General features: G+C 33.3%; 1 protein-coding gene across 4 annotated transcripts in view; it reads right to left on the bottom strand.

The window, feature by feature from the left end:
* LOC306669957 (bifunctional heparan sulfate N-deacetylase/N-sulfotransferase 3) overlaps positions 1–18,913 on the bottom strand; it is a 190,430-nt gene that overhangs the window by 95,921 nt on the left and 75,596 nt on the right. For 3 of the 4 annotated variants that reach the window (XM_079154207.1, XM_079154209.1, XM_079154210.1), the window contains 2 exons: positions 18,257–18,411; positions 7,437–7,502 (listed from right to left, as the gene is read on the bottom strand). In XM_079154207.1, coding sequence (XP_079010333.1) covers positions 7,437–7,502; positions 18,257–18,411 — 221 coding nt within the window. The remainder of the gene's footprint in view (positions 1–7,436; positions 7,503–18,256; positions 18,412–18,913) is intronic. The other variant, XM_079154208.1, reaches the window with a different exon arrangement.

Raw genomic sequence — 18,913 nt, forward strand, 5'->3', positions numbered from 1 at the left:
TGAGAGGGAGGGGGTATGAAAAATGGTGGAATGAAACAGACATCATTACCCTGTGTACATGTATGATTACACAAATGGTATGAATCTACATAATGCACAACCACAGAAACAAAATGATGTATCCCATTTGTGTACAGTGAATCAAAATGCAGTCTGTAAAAAATTAAAAAAAAATGTTTCATAATCTGGGAGCAGAACGTTTATAATAGTACATATTTTAGCTTAAAATATTCATTATATTTTTTCTTTGGACCTTGATTGAATGAAGCATCTTAGATACAGGAGCACTGTAATCTATGTCAAGATTTTCCTAGTGGAAGAAGACATGGAGCAAAAAGATTGGGGCAAATGACTAAGTTACAATAAAATATAAAATAAATATATAGAACAAAGTGGGATTATTAAATCTCAAAAAGCCTCAGTACCCCCATATCTGCTCTTTCATCATTGTTCCTTTCATTGAGACACTATCAATTATCAACTAGCTAGATACAGGGTCAAACCCTGTATTCTCATTCTCTTCCTAAATTCACTCAGCTCATTAGCATGTCCTTTCAGTACCACCTCTAACACATATCTTAAATCTATCCACTTTTCTCCAATGCTGTTATGATCATCACCATTCTAGTCCAATCTACTATCTTATTCTTTGATCATTGGTGTTATGGTTTAGATATGAGGTGTCACCCTAAAGCTCACATATGAGACAATGCAAGAAGGTTCGGAGGAAAAGTGATTGGGTTGTGTGAGTCTTAAATATCAGTGAATTAATCCCCTGATAGGGATTAATTGAGTGATAACTAAAGTGGTAGGGTGTGGCTGGAGGAGGTGGGAATTAGGATGGAATTTGGTGTATATATTTGTATCTGGAGAGTGGAGTCCCTCTGCTTCCTGATCACCACACAAACCACTTCCCTTTGCAACACTCTTCTACTGTGTTGCTCTTTTCTTTCCTGGAGCCAGGAGGAATGGAGCCAGCTGTCTATGGATTGAGACTTCTGAAACCATGAACACTCAAATAAACTCTTCCTCCTCTATATTGTGCTAGCTGTGTAATTTAGTCACAGCAGCGGAAGGGCTGACTAAAACAATTGGGCACAGGCTCCAAATATTCTACCCATTCCTTTCTTGCTTCCTTCTAATCCATTCCTACCCAATAGCCAAAGCAATATTTTAAAAACACTAATAATGTCATGTGACTTTCAATTCAAAATCCTTCCATAATTTCCCCTTGCATGTCAAATACAAAATTCCTAGCATGGCTAAAAGTCTCTATGCCCTTTCTTCACTATCTAGCTTAATTGTGTTTCACCTTTCCTGTACCCTTCATGATATTTTAGTCACATTAACCCTTTCCTGAAACTCACTGTTTTAGTCAGCTTTTTTGTTGCTGTGATCAAAATACCTGACAAGAATAAATTTAGAGGAAGAAAAGTTTATTTGGGGGGTTCACCATTTCAGAGATCTTAGTTCACAGACAGCAGCTCCATTCCTTGGGGTCCAAGGTGAGGCTGAACATCATGGCAGAAGTGTGTGGTGGAGGAAAGCAGCTATGGTAGAGAGAGCTCTTCTCACCAGGACAAAATACAAACGCCAAAGGTAGGCTCCCAAGGACACATCTCCTCCAGCCGTACACTACCTGCCTACAGTTACCACCCAGTTAATCCATTTCAGGATTTAATGTGCTGACTGGCTTTAACTTCATTTAATCTCTAAACTCTCTTGCATTGTCTCACATATGAGATTCTTGGGGACATCTAATCTAAACCATAACACTCACTAGACACTTGCCTATCTCAGTTTCCTCCTATGTATTGTCTCAGCCTGAAATGTTCCTACTTTAACTCTTTACCTGAATATATTTGCAATATCTTTTAGGTAATTTATCCCATCATATCTTCAGAGAATCCTCTACTGAAAAGTTCCAATCTAAATGAATTACACATCAAGATTTTTTTCGTAAACTTCGTTTTTCTTAGTATACTTCTTAGTTTGTAAGCACTTATTTCTTCATATAATTAATATCCTAATGCCTCTATTCAACACTAAATAATAATCTCTATGAAATCTGGATTCTGTTTTCTTCACTGCTATCTGTCCAATGTCTTGCTATCAGTAAGCACTTGACAAATAGTAGTGAACAATTGTATAGATTAATTCTAACCATCTTCCTTTCATTTGAATTTTCACTTTCTCAATCTTCTCTGTAAACTACAAAATTCAACTGCAAATTCTCAATTACCTTAGTTAAACTATAAATTCATCTGAAAATTGAGCATATGATAATTCACAGGGAGATTGTGATACCATTATAAGTAATAATCGAAAACACTTGAGACTGTAATTAAAAAATTTCAGTGCAAAACATACATTTATAATATTGAATTTATACATTTAGGTTATACTTATAAATTAAAGAATATTAGATTTTCCTAAACTGTCATCCAAATATTTCTAAGTAGTCATTGTGAAGAAAATAAAATTTTATAAAGTAAAAAAGCGACTCTTTTTTCCCCAATAAACTAAAAAAAAAGAAAAAAAAATCAGTATTCAGGTATCCAAGCAATATAATTAATTACTGAAGAAATCATTGCTTATCACTATGTTTGATAGCATGTATTTATTTAAACTTCTGATAGTAATTAAAATGGTACATTAATTTTATTGTTTATCTATATTTCAGTCTTTCCAAATAAGAGAAACTTTTTAATGTCTATTAATGACTAGAAGACCCATTGCCTTTCTATATTTCACAAATTAACAAGTATGTAAATTAATGTAATTAAAAAAAAACAGTGATAGGAAGACAGACAATATTCTGCAATCTACTGAGAAAAAAACAACTTTAAACTCATTACAACATAATTTGGAAATACTTCTTAATGCTTTTCTGCATTTCATTTTGTTTGGAATGTCCCATTTTCTCAGTGTGTAGAGGTTTAAGCTTTGGTTTACTATCTCACAGTATTAAGAATTCATTTACAATTTATGTAAATTTACATTTACAATTTATGTGGGTTTAAAGCTTCCCTCTATTTACATTTCATTTTGGAGTTGGTTCTATAACAACTTTTTTTTCTTTTTTTTTTTTTGCTTTGACTTTTCAAATGGTTAAGAACTGTGTCTAGCAGGTACAGTGGCACACACTTCTAATCCCTATAACTCCAGAGGCTGAGGCAGGAGAATCACAAATTCAAAGCCAGGCTCAGCAAAAGCCAGGTGCTAAGCAACTTAGTGAGACCCTGTCTCTAAAACACAAAACAGGACTTGGGATGTGACTCAGTAGTTGAGTGTCCCTGAATTCAATCCCTAGTACCCCCTCACCAAAATAAAAGAACTGTGACTATTTGAGAGATTATTTAAAAAAAAAAAGAATATATTTTTTTCCAGATGATAGGAATATGTTTGGAAAATGAGTTTCAAACATTTTGACATAAAAAGGTTCATACATGCATACACCTACTAAATACATATAAAAATATAGTATGGTTATATGCACATATAAAAATATATATATGCATGTATATACACATATATATACATATTATATATACACATATTTTATACACATGTGTGTATACACATATATACAAACACATATATGTGTATATATATTTTGTGCATGTGCACATATGAACCTTTTTGTATATATATATATACATACATATATATTCATATATATGTGTGTGTAGGCATATATATCTTCATGTACAAGTATATACATGAAGAAAACACATTTATGAAACTTTTCTTTTATACAAGATGTATTTTTAAACATCTAAATTCAATTTGTTTTCCTAAAGTAAAAATGATTGTCCATACACAAACCTCAGTTTATGAGGACCTGTAGGGCCACTGGCACCAGGGCCTGAAGTCCTACAGCAACTGCTATGACTGTGGAAAATAAGAAATGGCAGTGACTATTGGCATGGTAGTACAATATGTGTAAAGTTACTGTTCAAAGAAAACTGAACAAAATATAATACAATTCTGGGCAAGTTGAATTTATTTTTATGTTAGAAATTAAGGTTTGCTATTGCATGCCAAAATTACTAAATGTTAGACTAATTCACATGATAAATGATGGTATTTCTGCTATGGTTTGAAATTAGAAGTCTTCAGCGTACAGCCATACCACCCTGAATGCGCCCGATCTCGTCTGAAATTAGAAGTCTTGAAATATATGATCAGCAAATGAATCTACTTTCTTTTTTCAGCTATGTAATAGAGGAGTTCTGCAATTAATCACTAAGGTTCAGATATAAAATTCTGTTTCTACAAAATAATATTTGTGTTTTATAAATCTTACATTCAGATGCTAAATATAAATGCATTAATGTAATCCATAATTTAATCCTTTTATTTTTACAGACTGCATTTTGATTCATTTTACACAAATGGGCTACAACTTTTTGTTTTATGGTTGTATTCAATGTAGATTCACACCATTCATGTAATCATACATATACATAGGGTAATGATATCCATCTCATTCCACTATCCTTCTTACTCCTGCCCCCTTCCCCCTCTCATTTCCCTCCACACAATCTGAAATTCCTCCATTCTTCTCTTAACCCCCTACCCCTCACCCCTGTTATGTATCATCATCCACTTATGAGAGAAAACATTCCACCTCGGTTTTTGGGGATTGGCTTATCACATTTAGCATGATATTCTCCAACTCCATCCTGCAAATGCCATAATTTTATTCTTCTTTATGGTTGGATAATATTCCATTGTGTATATACACCACAGTTTCTTTATCCATTCATCTGTCGAAGGGCATCAAGGTTGATTCCACAATCTAGCTATTGTGAATTGAGTTGCTGTAAACATTGATGTGGCCGCGTTACTGTAGTATGCTAATTTTAAGTTCTTTGGGTATAAACAGAAGAGTTGGATAACTGGGTCAAAAGGTAGGTCCATTCCAAGTTTTCTGAGGAATCACCATACTACTTTACAGAGTGGCTACACCAATTTGCAGCTGTACCAGCAACGTACAAGTGTGCCTTTTCTCCACATCCATGCCAATACCTATTATTGCTTGTGTTCTCGATAATAGTCATTCTAATTGGAATGAGATGAAATCTTAAATTAACATGTGCAATGTTATTTCAACCTATATAAGGAAGTAATAACCTCCTAAAATGTGATATGCAATTGTTTTAGTTAGGTATTTTACTGCTATGACTAAAAAACCCGACCAGCCAAATTAGAGGGGGAAAAGTTTATTTTGAAGGCAAAGTTTACTTGGGGGCTCATGGTTTCAGAGATCTCAGTCCATAGACATCAGGCTCCATTCCTTGGGACTCAAGAAGCAGGACATGATGGTGGAAGAGTGTGGTGGAGGGAAGCAGTTCACATAATGATTAGAAGGCAGAGAGAGACCCTTTAGTTACCAGATACAAATATATACCCCAAAGTCATGCCCCCAATACCACACCTCCTCCAGGCACAACCCACCTGCCTTTAGTTACCACTAAATTAATTCCATCAGGTGATTAATTCACTTATTGGGTTAAGACTCTTGTAACCTGATCATTTCTTCTTTGAATCTTCTTGCATTGTCTCACATGTGAGCTTTTTGGGGACACCTTAAATCAAAACCGTAACAGCAATTTAATAAAAATTTAGTTGCTACGTGTAGATTTGGTCAAAAAATAACCCTCAAGTCTTTTTATAATTCATAATATAAATTTCTGTCTGCTAGCTGATTATTTGAAAAACCTACTGTGATGATCATGTTGTTTTTAATGGACTTGGTTGACAGAGTAAAATCATCTTCTGTTGCAGCTATTGTATAATAAAGAATTTTGCTAATCTTCCTCTTTCCTGGTTCCTTAAATCTTTGGAATTTTCCAAGTAATGGGAATGTGTTTTTATTCACGATGGGCACATGAAATCATATATGAATTTATGCCATGATTTAGAATTGGATGTGACTATACCAGAAAGACCAATCATGTCATTACTGAGTTGATGCTTTGAGATAGGTAATGTCAGCCAGACACAGAGTAGGAGAGGAGAGTTGGAAACTGAATTCAAACACATGACCAATGAGTCCATTGATCTTGTCTATAAAATGAAATCCTAATAAAAACTGCAATTTGAGGCTTAGATGTTTTTCTGGTTGATGATATTGTTATGGATAGAGAAAACAGTAATGAGATCTTCTCTGTCTAAAAGTTTGGATAACAAAGTCATGGTTACAAAAACAAAAGTAGCAAAATCTTTGGATAAAGATGTTAAAATTATTAATAACGAAATCTTGAGAACTGGAAGGACACATTAACTCATAAACCAGAAGTGTGATCTTATCACTCTGAGGTTACTTCTCTCTGAAATAGAGTAGGTAGTGTTTATATAATGAGAAAATAGTCTTATTTCTAGACCTAAAGACAACCAAATCTATGACAATGAGATTATCAATGTAACAGGAATGCTGAAGACAGAGAGCAGCACAGTATCATGGAGAAAACATAGATTTATGAGTCAGTCTCAGTGCTCAGTTTCATTGACTGGAGGACCTTGGGCATATTATGTAGCTTCACCAAGTTTTAATTACCTCACTTACCAAGGAGGCATAATAAAACTAATTCTTTCACAAAGTTTAAGGGACTGAAATAAATAAGCAAAATTATTGGCTAATATTCTTTCACTCAATTAACAGTTTCCTCTTTCTTTTTGAAATAACTAATTAAGAAAGAAAACAAAGTTAAACTAATAATTCTTCCACTGTCACTCTGCCCCAAGAAAATCAGAATTCTTATTTAAGAGGAGCATTTCTAAAAGATACACTATATGATCAACTGTATGTAAAAAGTTTTACTTGACAGAATAAATTTAGACTAAAAAAAATTGACATTATGTATAAAGTAGAAGTGTAAACTGAATAAATTTCTTCTGGCAAAATCAATTGATATTAGGTATGAAATGGGAGGTAAGTAATAATTGGGTATACCACAGATTTCATAAGACTATAGGAATGACATCAGCTAAAACCATTCCTTGACACCACATAATCTTCTTCCAGTACAACTGCAAGTAAACTGCTGAATTATTTGCTGAGATTAAGCCAAATGCATATAGAAATTTCAGAAACAAAGTTAAGCTAAAAATTCAGTACTGATACTGAAAAAAAGGATTATAAGATGTGCATAACTCTATTGTAACCTTCACTTTCATTTGTAGTATCTATGAAAAGTTTATTTGAGGGTCATGCAATAAACAGATTCCTTCCCAGTCTTTCCTAGAAACTTTATAATTTAATTTAAGTACTTCTCCATTGAACGGGGCATGTTGCTTTCTTCTTTTACAGTTCCCATCAGAATTTTTTGAAGTGTTGTCACAGCTTTGTTGAGTATCTCATAAATAAACAAGACACTAAAGGATGTGCTTTTTGAGAATATTCAGAAGTATGATGCAAACACACTTACCACAGGTTGATATGTTTTTAATTGCTGAGATTTATTCAGGTAAAACAAAAGAAGGAATGTTTTCAACTGTAAAATAAAGAATTTATGAAGCTTTATTTTTTATGCTGTATTGAAACAACTGAAAAGAAAATTACCTAGGTACACAACGGAGGAAGTGGAAGGTTTATTTTGATATAGTTTTCTCAGCTTAGAGCAATGAGTTTTATTGGACAGTTAGGGTCTCTGAGATGTTAAAACCTACAAAAAATTCAGAAACAGTCTCAATTCCCAAAGTACTTTCAAAAACATTTAATCTTCTTGAAAATGTACAAGGTTGATTAAACTAGAAATCTAACAGAAATTTTAATTGGGTTTTGATATTCCTGAAAGAATATCAGCTGGTGCTGATGTTTGCTTGGTAAAATTATTGCATACCTTCTGTTACTTATAATAGGGACTAGGAAGGTAATGCTTGTGGTGCTGGTTGCACAAATGCACAAGACTACATAACTCACATGAACATCTATTTAAGAGAAAACACTATAAAAAGTCAGATTTTAATACACTGAGTTTGTTTTGTAAATATACCCTGCTATGGTTTAGATACAGGGTGTCCCCCAAAAGCTCATGTGTGAGACAATACAAGAACATTCAGTGATGAAATAATTGGGTTATAAGAATCTTAAACTAATCAATGTATTGATCCACTTGAATGATTTGAGCGAGTGGTGATTGTAGGCAGGGAGGATGTGTCTAGAGGAGGTGGGTCATTAGGGGTGTGCTTATATTAGGGGTGGGGCTTATATATATATATTTTTCCTTTTTGAGCAGAGCTCTCTCTGCTTCCTAATGACCACATCCTAAACTGCTTTCCTCCACCCACTCTTCCATCATATTGTTTTGCCTCACCTCCTGCCCAGAGCTGGCCATCTATGGCTGAGACCTCTGATACCATGAGTACCAAATAAATTTCAACTCAACTCCTCTAAAATTATTCTTGTCAGGTCCTTTGGTTGCAGCAGTGAAAAAACTGTTTAAAACATACTGGGAAGTAATAAAATGCTGAATATGAGGTTTATGTGACAGCTGGATCACTAATATGGCAAATTTCAAGTACACAAACTACTGTAGTTACGAGGGCTTTGGATTTTGAAAGACCAGGAATAAAATCCTTTCTCCAGCTTCCACTGGCTGTGTAATCTTAGAAAAAAATATATAAGCACTCTGGGCCCATAATTTATTTATTTATTGATTTTTAATTTTGAGACACATTCTCCCTGAGTTGCTTATGGCCTTGCTAAATTGCTAAGACAGGCCTGGAATTTGTGGTCCTCCTGGCTCAGCCTCCCCAGTCACTGGGATTACAGGTGTGTGCCACCATACCAAGGATTCATTATTAATATAGTAATAATTAGCATAACAGGTGATTTTGAGGGTTAATTAAGGACATGTAGAAAAATTAAGCACGATGTCTGGTAAATATTTGAAGTGCAACAACTTCTCCTACATTTCCTTAGGAAAGTCAAGAACATCCTACATGAAATTTCAGTTTCTATAATACACAAGGCAAACAGAATCACATAATTTTGAGCTTTATAACATTTCCTGATCTGAGCATAAATTAAAGGACAAGAATGGGGAATTAGGAAGAGTAATATGGAGATATTGATGAAGTATGGAAGAAAAAATTTGGAAGTGGGAATGAAAAGTTTTGAAAATGAGCAAAAAAAATGGTAAGAAGGAAAGAACTGACAGAAATAATTGAATTATTGGGAACATGGAGTGGGAAATATGAAAATGTAAAAAAAAAGACAAGGTTAGCACTTATGCAGAATTTTATTTATTCTTCTGTCATCTCTTCTGTGTCTATCACCTCTCAGAAAACATGTGCTCTCTCCATTTTAAGTAAAGATAGGTTGAAAAAACAGTCAAAATTCAGAATCAGCATGCATGGATCTGGAAATAGACTTTTCCCCACCCCATTTCCACATCCCACTTCAGCCCACCAGTAAGAATTTATAGGAGAATTCATAAAGGCTTCTAGTCCACTTCATGTCCACATGAATTTGGGCAGCGAGGGACTATATTTGAATAGTACATGTACTAAATTTATCTTTCTTTTTACAAAATCAGTTTAAGTCACCAAATACATATTCTGGAGATAAAATCTAGCATTTCTGTTAGAGGAAAAATGTAAATGAATTAATACTTTTCAACACTTTAACTTGCTAGAAAATATGAAGTCTTCCCACAGAATGGAAAAGGTAATCTAAAGAGGAAATTACAAATAAAATGATTCTAAGTTCCTGGAATAATCAAACCAGTTTCAAAAGTTTCATGAAATATCTAAAGGAGAAAAAAAATTGAATCATTATAGATATAGATGAGAGAGGGGTATCCTTACTTAGGCAAAGTACAGAGCTTCTTAAGGAAAAGCAGCAGTTTATAGCTTCAAACCTTCATATAATACACAGACAAAATAGTGGGAGTCTCACACCTTAATGTTATGTTTATTTATAGATTTTTTATTTTTGGTACCAAAGTAAAAAATTTGGATTAAACCCAGGGTCACTTAACTATTGAGCCATATCCCCAGTCCTTATTTATATTTTATTTAGAGTCAGGGTCCTACTGAGTTGCTTATGGCCTCAATAAGTTGCTGAAACTGGCTCTGAACTTTCGATCCTCCTGCCTCAGCCTCCCAAACTCCCTGGGACTACCAGTGTGAGCCACAGTGCCTGGCTTTGATGTTATGTTTGACCTGTTATTCTCTTTTGTTTCTTCATTATCCATCCAATAAAAAGCTCCACTAGTTCTATCTCAGAAATAGTTTTCATATCTTTTTCCTTTATAATCCCACTTCTTTGATGACTTTAAACTGGCCTTTATAACCTCTACTTTGAGAAAGAGCAAATAAAGATTACTATTATTACTGTTATTGCTATCAACAATATTATTGTTACTATAATTACAATAGTAATAACATTACTATCATTACTATTGTTACTATTATTATATTATACTCTAATAAATTTTACTATTATTTCTATTGATTACTTCAATATTGATCCAATTTGTCTACTTACCTCTGATCATTCCCTGCTTCTCTCCATCTTCAACACTCCCTCTGTAATGTTCTGTGATTCTACCATATACATGGAAGTGCTAGAACTCTGGGGGACTAACAATATCATCTTGGAGTTCAAAATATTTAAAAATGTGTAACTCCAATAACATTTAGATGTGATATTTCAATTTAGGAAAGTAGATACAAAAATATTCAGGCTGGGGAGATAGCTCAGTCAGTAGAGTGCTTGCCTTATAAGCACAAGACCCTGGGTTCGATCCCCAGTACCCAAAAAAAAAAAAAAAAAAATAAAAAATAAAAATATTCTGATGAACAAGTAGTTGTGAAACAAACTGCAAGTGGTACACCAGTGTAATACAGCTAATGGAAAACATATCCGAAACTGTAATTCTCTCTAAAGAATATCATTATTTGAATAGAGAAGGGATATACTTGGTTAGCATAGTGGCTCAGCACTCAGAATGCTTTAAAGTGTGAATCCTTGACTTGCCTATGGACTTGAGACATTTACTTAACCCCTCCAAGTACCAGCTTTGTCATCTAGAAAATGAAAATGACAGGGAGAGGGCTGTGAAGAGCAGTAAATAAGATCAAAAAGAGAACTAAATACATTTATTAAATTAATAGGTATTACAGCCATATAGTAAATGTTCAATATGGAATCCTGGTATATGCTAGGGTTTTTAAGCACATATGAGAAATGAAAGGAAGTAGACATACCAATGTCAAAGACTAACAAAACAAGAAAGCAAATTAAAGATGCAAAAAAATAATGACAATGAGGTTAAATCTCAGAATAAGTTTATTTTCCAAAAATTGCTAATTGAAGATGAATCTGGTTAGCCACAAATAACTTTATATGATTGAGTGGGGAAGGAAGAGAAGTCTGAGATATTTTAATTGACAAGAGAGTAAGAGGTGAAACTCTGCTTTATCAAGAAAAAATATTTATGATATTTATCAGATAAAATTAAATGAAGAGACAATTAGATAAAGTATCAACCACACTATACTAAATATTTCAAGCTTAGAAGGGCAAATTTTAAGGTAACTAAAATATAAAGCATGTAGATGTGATGTGCAAATCATTTTACTAATCATAGAGAAATAATGTATAAGATGATGCATAAGTTGAAAGTATGCAAACTTTCAAAACAGGAGAAAAATTAGAGCATTTTGGAATATATAAATCAATGAGCTTAATGTCAAACTGAAGAAATTTTAGAAGAGATTACTAGACAGTTTACTAAGAAGTAACAAAGAAGAAAGCAATAATTATTATGCTTCATGACTTTACTATGTAAATTCTTTTTAAAATAAAACTTATAAATTGATATCAGAATAATGCCACACATATCTTCCTTCTCAATTTTAGAAAGATCCCTGACACACTTTTGTAATCTTTATGGATATTGGTTGAATTAGCAGATTTGCAGTTGATGGGTCAAATATTTTCAGTAGTGGTCACTACTGCACCTATGTTAACTTGGAATTAAAACTGCATTGCTCTACCACATTTCTCTAACCATGATATTATTATATTGAAGTTTATCAGCAACTTAATAGAAATGTAGAAGTCATAAAAAATAGGGATGACACAAAGCTGGGAAAGACATAAAGCAAGTAAAATAACAAAACCGATCTTTAAGAGGATGTTTATATACTGAAACAATGAATATAGAAGAAATATGAAATGTTAAAGGGACAATTGCAATCTCAAGGACAGCATTTTATTAACAAAATAAATTGTACAAAAATAAATACAAGAAGGCTTTATAAATAGTTCATAGAGAACTGGCAGACACAGGTGTGATATAATGGTTTAACAAAATTATTGTTACCTCTGGCTACATCAATAGAAATAAAGTGTACATAAAGGACAAAAAACAATTCATATATATATATATATATATATATACACATATATATATACACACATACACACACACACACACACACATATATCCATCTGTGGACTATATTGTTCATATAGGGCAACATTTTTTAGGAAGAAGAGTGACAAGTTAGAACTGATTCAACTATGGCATTTGGGATGATGAGGGTGTTCAAAAACCCACAGAATTCTTTAAGACACATAACTGGAAAAGAAGTATAAGTAAATTTGTCAATCATGCCTTTTCACTTTTAGTAATTCTATGCTTTGATATTGGGACCTGGCTAATCCTGAAGACACTGTGAGACCCAGGGCCAATGAATTCCTAAAGATAGCAAAGTATGCCTGAGAACACACTTTTCAAATGCAAATCAACCAATTCACACCCTCTATACTCAACTTTCTCTTTCATTAGGTTCTCAAACTGAGCAAAATATTCCCTGGGCCAATGACTAGGCAATTAGAAATAGCTCCTATACCTCAGAACTCTCTGAAATTACGCAGAGGAGCTGATCCTAAGCATGCTTACCCTGCTTTGTCTAACCATTCCTAATCAAATCACAATACTCTTGTGCACTGTCCCCACTGTTCACTCTGCCTCCTGAACAATCCTGGTGCTTCCTCATGTAACTCTACATATATGACATGCCTTTCCCTCTTTGGAAATCTAAATAATAAACTTTTTTCAATGTCAGTTTTCTCCTGATCGGTTGAGTCATAGCACAGAAATAATAACAACAACAACAACAACAAAATATATATATATAAATAAAACAAGAATACATTTAAGACCAAAATGAATAGACTCTTAAAAGCCCGAAGAAATATTGACTTTTACCAAATAATCATTCACTGAGCACCTATTAGATGTCAAGCACCATTCTGTCTACCTAATTTTTTTAATTAGAAGAACCCTACTTCTTAAATCTATAGGACTCTACTCTCCTGTGATTTCCTTTGTGATCACACTGATTCCAATCCTAAATCTTAAGACTGATTGATTATATTCAAGTACTGTATTCAGTGGTACTCAAGATATTTACCAAACCACATGCCATTATGTTGATATGTCAGAATTGCTGCCAGCTCCAGAATTAGAACTGGATGCTGGAGACTCATTCTGGCCCTTTTAGTTGCTGAATAGTTCCAAGGCTTGGGACATCTTAGGGGAGGGCATGAAATGGTAATGAGGTTAGTGATAGTGGTATTATCACATTGCAATAACTGGTATGCATGGCCATACCAGGTCTCTTCTTTTTTTTATACTGGTCACTGAACCCAGAAGTGTTCTACCACTCAGTCCTTTTTATTTTTCATTGTTCTATTTTAAGACATGGTCTAACTAAGTTGCAGAATTTCTCATTATGTTGCTGAGGCAGGTTTCCAACTTGTGATCCTTCTGCCTCCGTCTCCTGAATGTCCAGGATTATAGACATGAGCTCCCAGGCCTAGCCTTTCCAGAACTCTTGAGTATCAGCCTTGATACTATGAACACTATAGCCCTTAGTCCTCTCCTCTATCTCTTGCCCTGTTCACGTTTCCTCTGTCATTCATTTTTTAAGTATATTATATACTTTGGTCACTCTGTTCTGAATAATGTTCAGTGTCTTTCTTAAGTGTCTTTCATTATTTTATGTTGTTGCATTACTCTAGAAGTGGTCTATAAATTCAGAGTGCACTCTGCATCCTGATTGGAATTCTCCACTCCTATTCAGACTACTAAAATTATGCTTTTTAAGTATTCATAAAATGAAAATACAATGTCATTTTAATAATGTGCTTTACTGAAATTAAAATAATAGGAATTATCTCTTCTCTAGCTGGCAAGCAAGTTAATTGAGAGTTTATCACATATTCCTCAAGCCAACAAGTCTTCCAATATATTTTATATTGTATTTTGATACTACATAACCTTTATTTCTACATCGGAAAAGTTAATGTACTCACTAATCTAAAGTATTGTATAATTGACAACAGATATTTCAGGGGATGTAAATTAACAGGTTCTGCAGAACTTGGAAAAGAGAGAGGAAAAAATGACACTATTTTTTAAAAATAACAATATCAAAAGTACAATCTTCAAAAAGACTATGTTTTTAGGAATATTGTTCTACTAATAATATTGTATATAACAATATTAATTGGTCATTGGAAGAGATCTATGATAACAATCTTTACTAATCATTGTATTATTAAATATTAAACTAAAAAGCTGTGGATGTATCTCAGTGGTAGTGTGTTTGCTTTACATGTGCAAGGCTCTGGCTTACTCCCCAACTCAAAATAAATAAATACATATAAAAAATTAAAAATAAACTACCACTATTTGCCAAAATTTAGGAGTAATTATTCAGTTGAAATTATGTATTACTGATAATTTTTGAAGTTTAAATACAATGTTATTTTACTTTCCAAATGATGCTTTATCTTACTTTTAAAGCTATACATTCAGACATTTCAAACTGTGTTTAGGGCAATCATTAATGTGCAATTAATCTGGTTTTTTGTTTTGTTTTGTTTTGTTTTTGTCACTCTACCACTGAACTACACCCCTAGTCCTTTTTTAATTTTTTTTTTTTTATTTTACAGACTTCATTTTAATTCATTGTACACAAATGGGGTACATCTTTTCCTTTCTATGGTTGTGCACAATGTAGATTCATATCATTCATGTATTCATACATGAACATATAGGGTAATGATGTCTGTATCAGTCCACCATTTTTCATACCCTCCTTCTCTCACTCATTTCTGTCTATGTACTCCAAAGTTCCTCCATTCTTCTCTCACCCCTCACTCCCCACCCCCAATATACATCATCATCTACTTATCAGGGAAAACAATCAATAATGTGAAAAGAGAGCCTACAGAGTGGGAGAAAATCTTTTCAACAATTACTGTTTACCTTAGAATTGATAACCTTTGAAAATATGTCTCCCTTTAAAATTTCAGTTGAATTTCTCAATTAGCCCATATTTGGTAACTACAAATTTTTTTCTAAGTAACCTCTAAAGCTGCATTTCCTTTGATGGCTGTAGTCATCAAATGCAAATTTGCTTAACAGATTTGCTTGACCTTCCATAATAAGTTATTAGACAGAGCTTTCAAAGCTAAATTAAAATGGACAACAAATTCCTTTGTGAATCAGAAATGTCCACATTGTGCGAAAGGATAATAGATCAGATGTATTTGCTAATACTCAATGTAAGTGGCAGGTGTTTGACTGTAGATAGTGAAAGCGAGGGACCAGAGTTTTAGATTATAGTCTCAGATTCTCTTAACTAGAAGGGCACTTTAAATGTCCTCTAACATAATCGAGATTTGAATATTGCATCCATGACCTCAATTCTTGTTTGAACACCCATATTCTCCTAAAAGAGCCCATTGCTTCTTTGCATGTTCTTTCAATTTCTTCTTTGGAAATCATTCATTCTTATATTAAAACCTAGCGCCTTCAAGCAGATGGAGAAAAAAAGGATATAAACCAATTTAGAAAAGAAATATTAGCACATACTAACAATTTGCTTGTTGCAGCTAGTAAATAGATAGTTGAGTCAGAATTTAATTCAATTTTTCACTGAAATTTTTCTATGCTGGTAACTTTTATGCAAAGTTCCTCAGATTCAGTTGTTTGTCTCCTGAATCATTTTAGAATCTATCTGTGATATGGATCTTTAGGAAACCCAAAGGGAAAAGGTGAGTTCCACCTCGAGTTCTCTGTTTCCCTATACAACCAAGGTTATCATATTTGGTATCGCCTCTCCTTTCACTTCAAACTCTTCAGAAGCCCAAGCAAAAATTGAAGATAGCAGTATTATTATATTAAATCAATGATAATAAAAACAATAGCTGCTATATAATGAATGTTATGTGCTAATCACTGTTCTCAAGTGTTTTACATATGTACAATCTCTTGTGCTGTTATGACTGGGAACCAACTAATCCTAGATGCAGTCTTCTTTCTTGTCTGTTTACCCCTGTCCCAACCATCCACTGGATTTATATTTGATTAAACATTAAAAATAACATTTGGTATTATTTCTAAAGATCCTTTACAACTATTCTGTACTGCATCAAGAACCATAATTTGGGTTGTCAACATGTAGTAAGAAGTCACATTCGTAAGGAATCTTTGCTTGACACTTAAATTAGGAGGTGAGAAAATTACTAGATTTTGATTTTGGATTATTCTTTCCATTTATGATGCTTTTTAGTTATGAATTCTCGAAAATACATATAAGCCCTATGCATGACTATTTTCACTATATTTACTTTCCAGTGTTTATAGCCATTTTAAATATGAAACATAATATTGGCTTTCATTGATTCATTCACTGATTCATTCAAGTAATAATTAAACACCTATCATTCTATATACTGTACTACTTTCATAACAGTGAATGCCATATTTGTCTATGCTTTTAAGTCTATGAAAAAACAACAAAACGCCCTCCTCACTTCTCAGTATTTTATCTTTTATTGCTGCTTTCATCTACTGTAGTTACATATCTTCCTCTCTCACAAATTCCTTTCTCTTTTTTACTACAGATTTATGAAGCAACTACCAGCTCATTTTCTTCTCCACATCATCTCTTGCTGATTAACACTGCTAACATTAGAAGTCTTAGATGTTTACCTGTTCCATTGAGATAGGAATTTTAATACTCTCAATTACATATCATAGCAGTATTTACTCAATTTTATATAATGGTTACTATTTTTGTGCTTTTGGGGGGAAATGTATCTATCTTACAGGTGTTTGCAAATAGTATCAAAATACTTTCATATCAACATGCATGGGCACTATTTTTGCTTCTTGGCAAAATATCAATGCATAGCAAGGTTGCCCTTGAAACTTTTTTCCCAAGAAATACACTGAATTAAAAAGACAAGTATGGACTCTACTCATAATAAACCTGATTTTCTACAGTTGTGAGAAAAAAAAAAAAAAAGTTTGTAAATTGTAACCTTTTCTTGTGTAAGTTTGAGTAAGATAACATGGAGATCAATTACTTGAGCTCTTGACTCCAGTAGAATACCAATTTATATAAGTGGGCTTCAGTACCTTGTCTGCTTACAATCTATTTCCCCTCATAATGTACTTATTAAAAGTTTTGACTTAAAGTCCCCTGTCCCAAATCATAAACCCTGCAGTCTAAAGCACTATACCTTTCTTCAGTCAAGCAAATGTTCCATCTATCTAACATGTTTGTTTGGATTGCCTTTCAATAGTTTTTCTTTCATTTCCATACTATTTCTAGACAGAATCTTTATTACCTAATGTCCACTTTATGATAATCTACCTGGTCTTTTCCCTTAGCCTCACTTCACTCAAATTCATTCTGGTACTTAACTCTTATTAATATTTCAGGAAGTACCTAATCCCATTTCCACTAGAACTGCTCCTTCACAAGTGTCACAATTGACACTTGTTTCTCTGAACCATGGGTTTTGTGTATTGACAGTTTGACACTAGGTCATGGTATATCTCATTTTATTGCACAATTGTTTTATGAGGATACTTCTACCTCCCCAGTGCAGCAGAAATCTTCTTCTAGACAGGAAACATGTCTTACCAGCTCTGCCTGTAATGTTATTTATTGGTTCTGTATTTTGTGAAGTCTCTCTTAAATAAGACCCCTCAATGCATTAAGCATAATGATACATACCCAATACAAACTCAAAAGCCACATATTGAAAGCCTACAATATCAAGAGTTTCTTAACAATCACATAGTAAAGCTGCTTAACAACTGCCAAAATATGGAGAGCCTCAAAAAGATTTTCAGTAAAAAAAATCTTGTCATTTCTCTAATAAGCAAACACTAGTTCAATGTGATAGTCAACATGAGTTACTTACCAAGGCAAATTTTTTGTTGAGAATCATTTGCTCCACCAAAGATGACTCATTATGGAAGAGGTGGGGCTGCATATGACTCCACATATGAGGAAACCACCAAAACTCATCAACAGATCCCAAAAGACAGTCATCCCCTTCATCTTCCTCTTCAGTTCCTTTAGGCAGAAAATGATTATTTAATGAACTCCAGTTACACTGATCTACCTCTATTTATCTATCAAATTATGTATTTTCATATATTACATTTACATTATCTTACATACATATAAGGATTTGAACATAAAATGTAACAAAGCAAAATTTGGTAGGGAAAAACCAGGGACTGTGATAAAACAGTTGTAAATGTTGTTAAACAAGAGACATGGATATTACTGCAAGATGGAAGTATATAACCATTCCCAAGGACATTAAAACTCTTTAACTTTTCCCATCTTCGTAAAATTTGTAGTTCAGAGAAAATGGGGATAAGTACAAAATGTAATCATTGGAATTAAACTGGAAAGGAGTGATAGAGCTCCAGAAGTAAATCATTTTGACATGGGTTATATATACAGTCACAACAAAATAATTTCTTAATTCATTTTGGTCCCTCAGGATACTGTGTCATTGAAGATTAAGTCAGTTATTCGTTGCAGTTTTCACACTGGAAATTGGTAG

This window comes from Sciurus vulgaris (assembly GCF_902686455.1).
Source record: "Sciurus vulgaris genome assembly, chromosome: 9".
In the NCBI taxonomy this organism is placed as follows: Eukaryota; Metazoa; Chordata; class Mammalia; order Rodentia; family Sciuridae; genus Sciurus; species Sciurus vulgaris.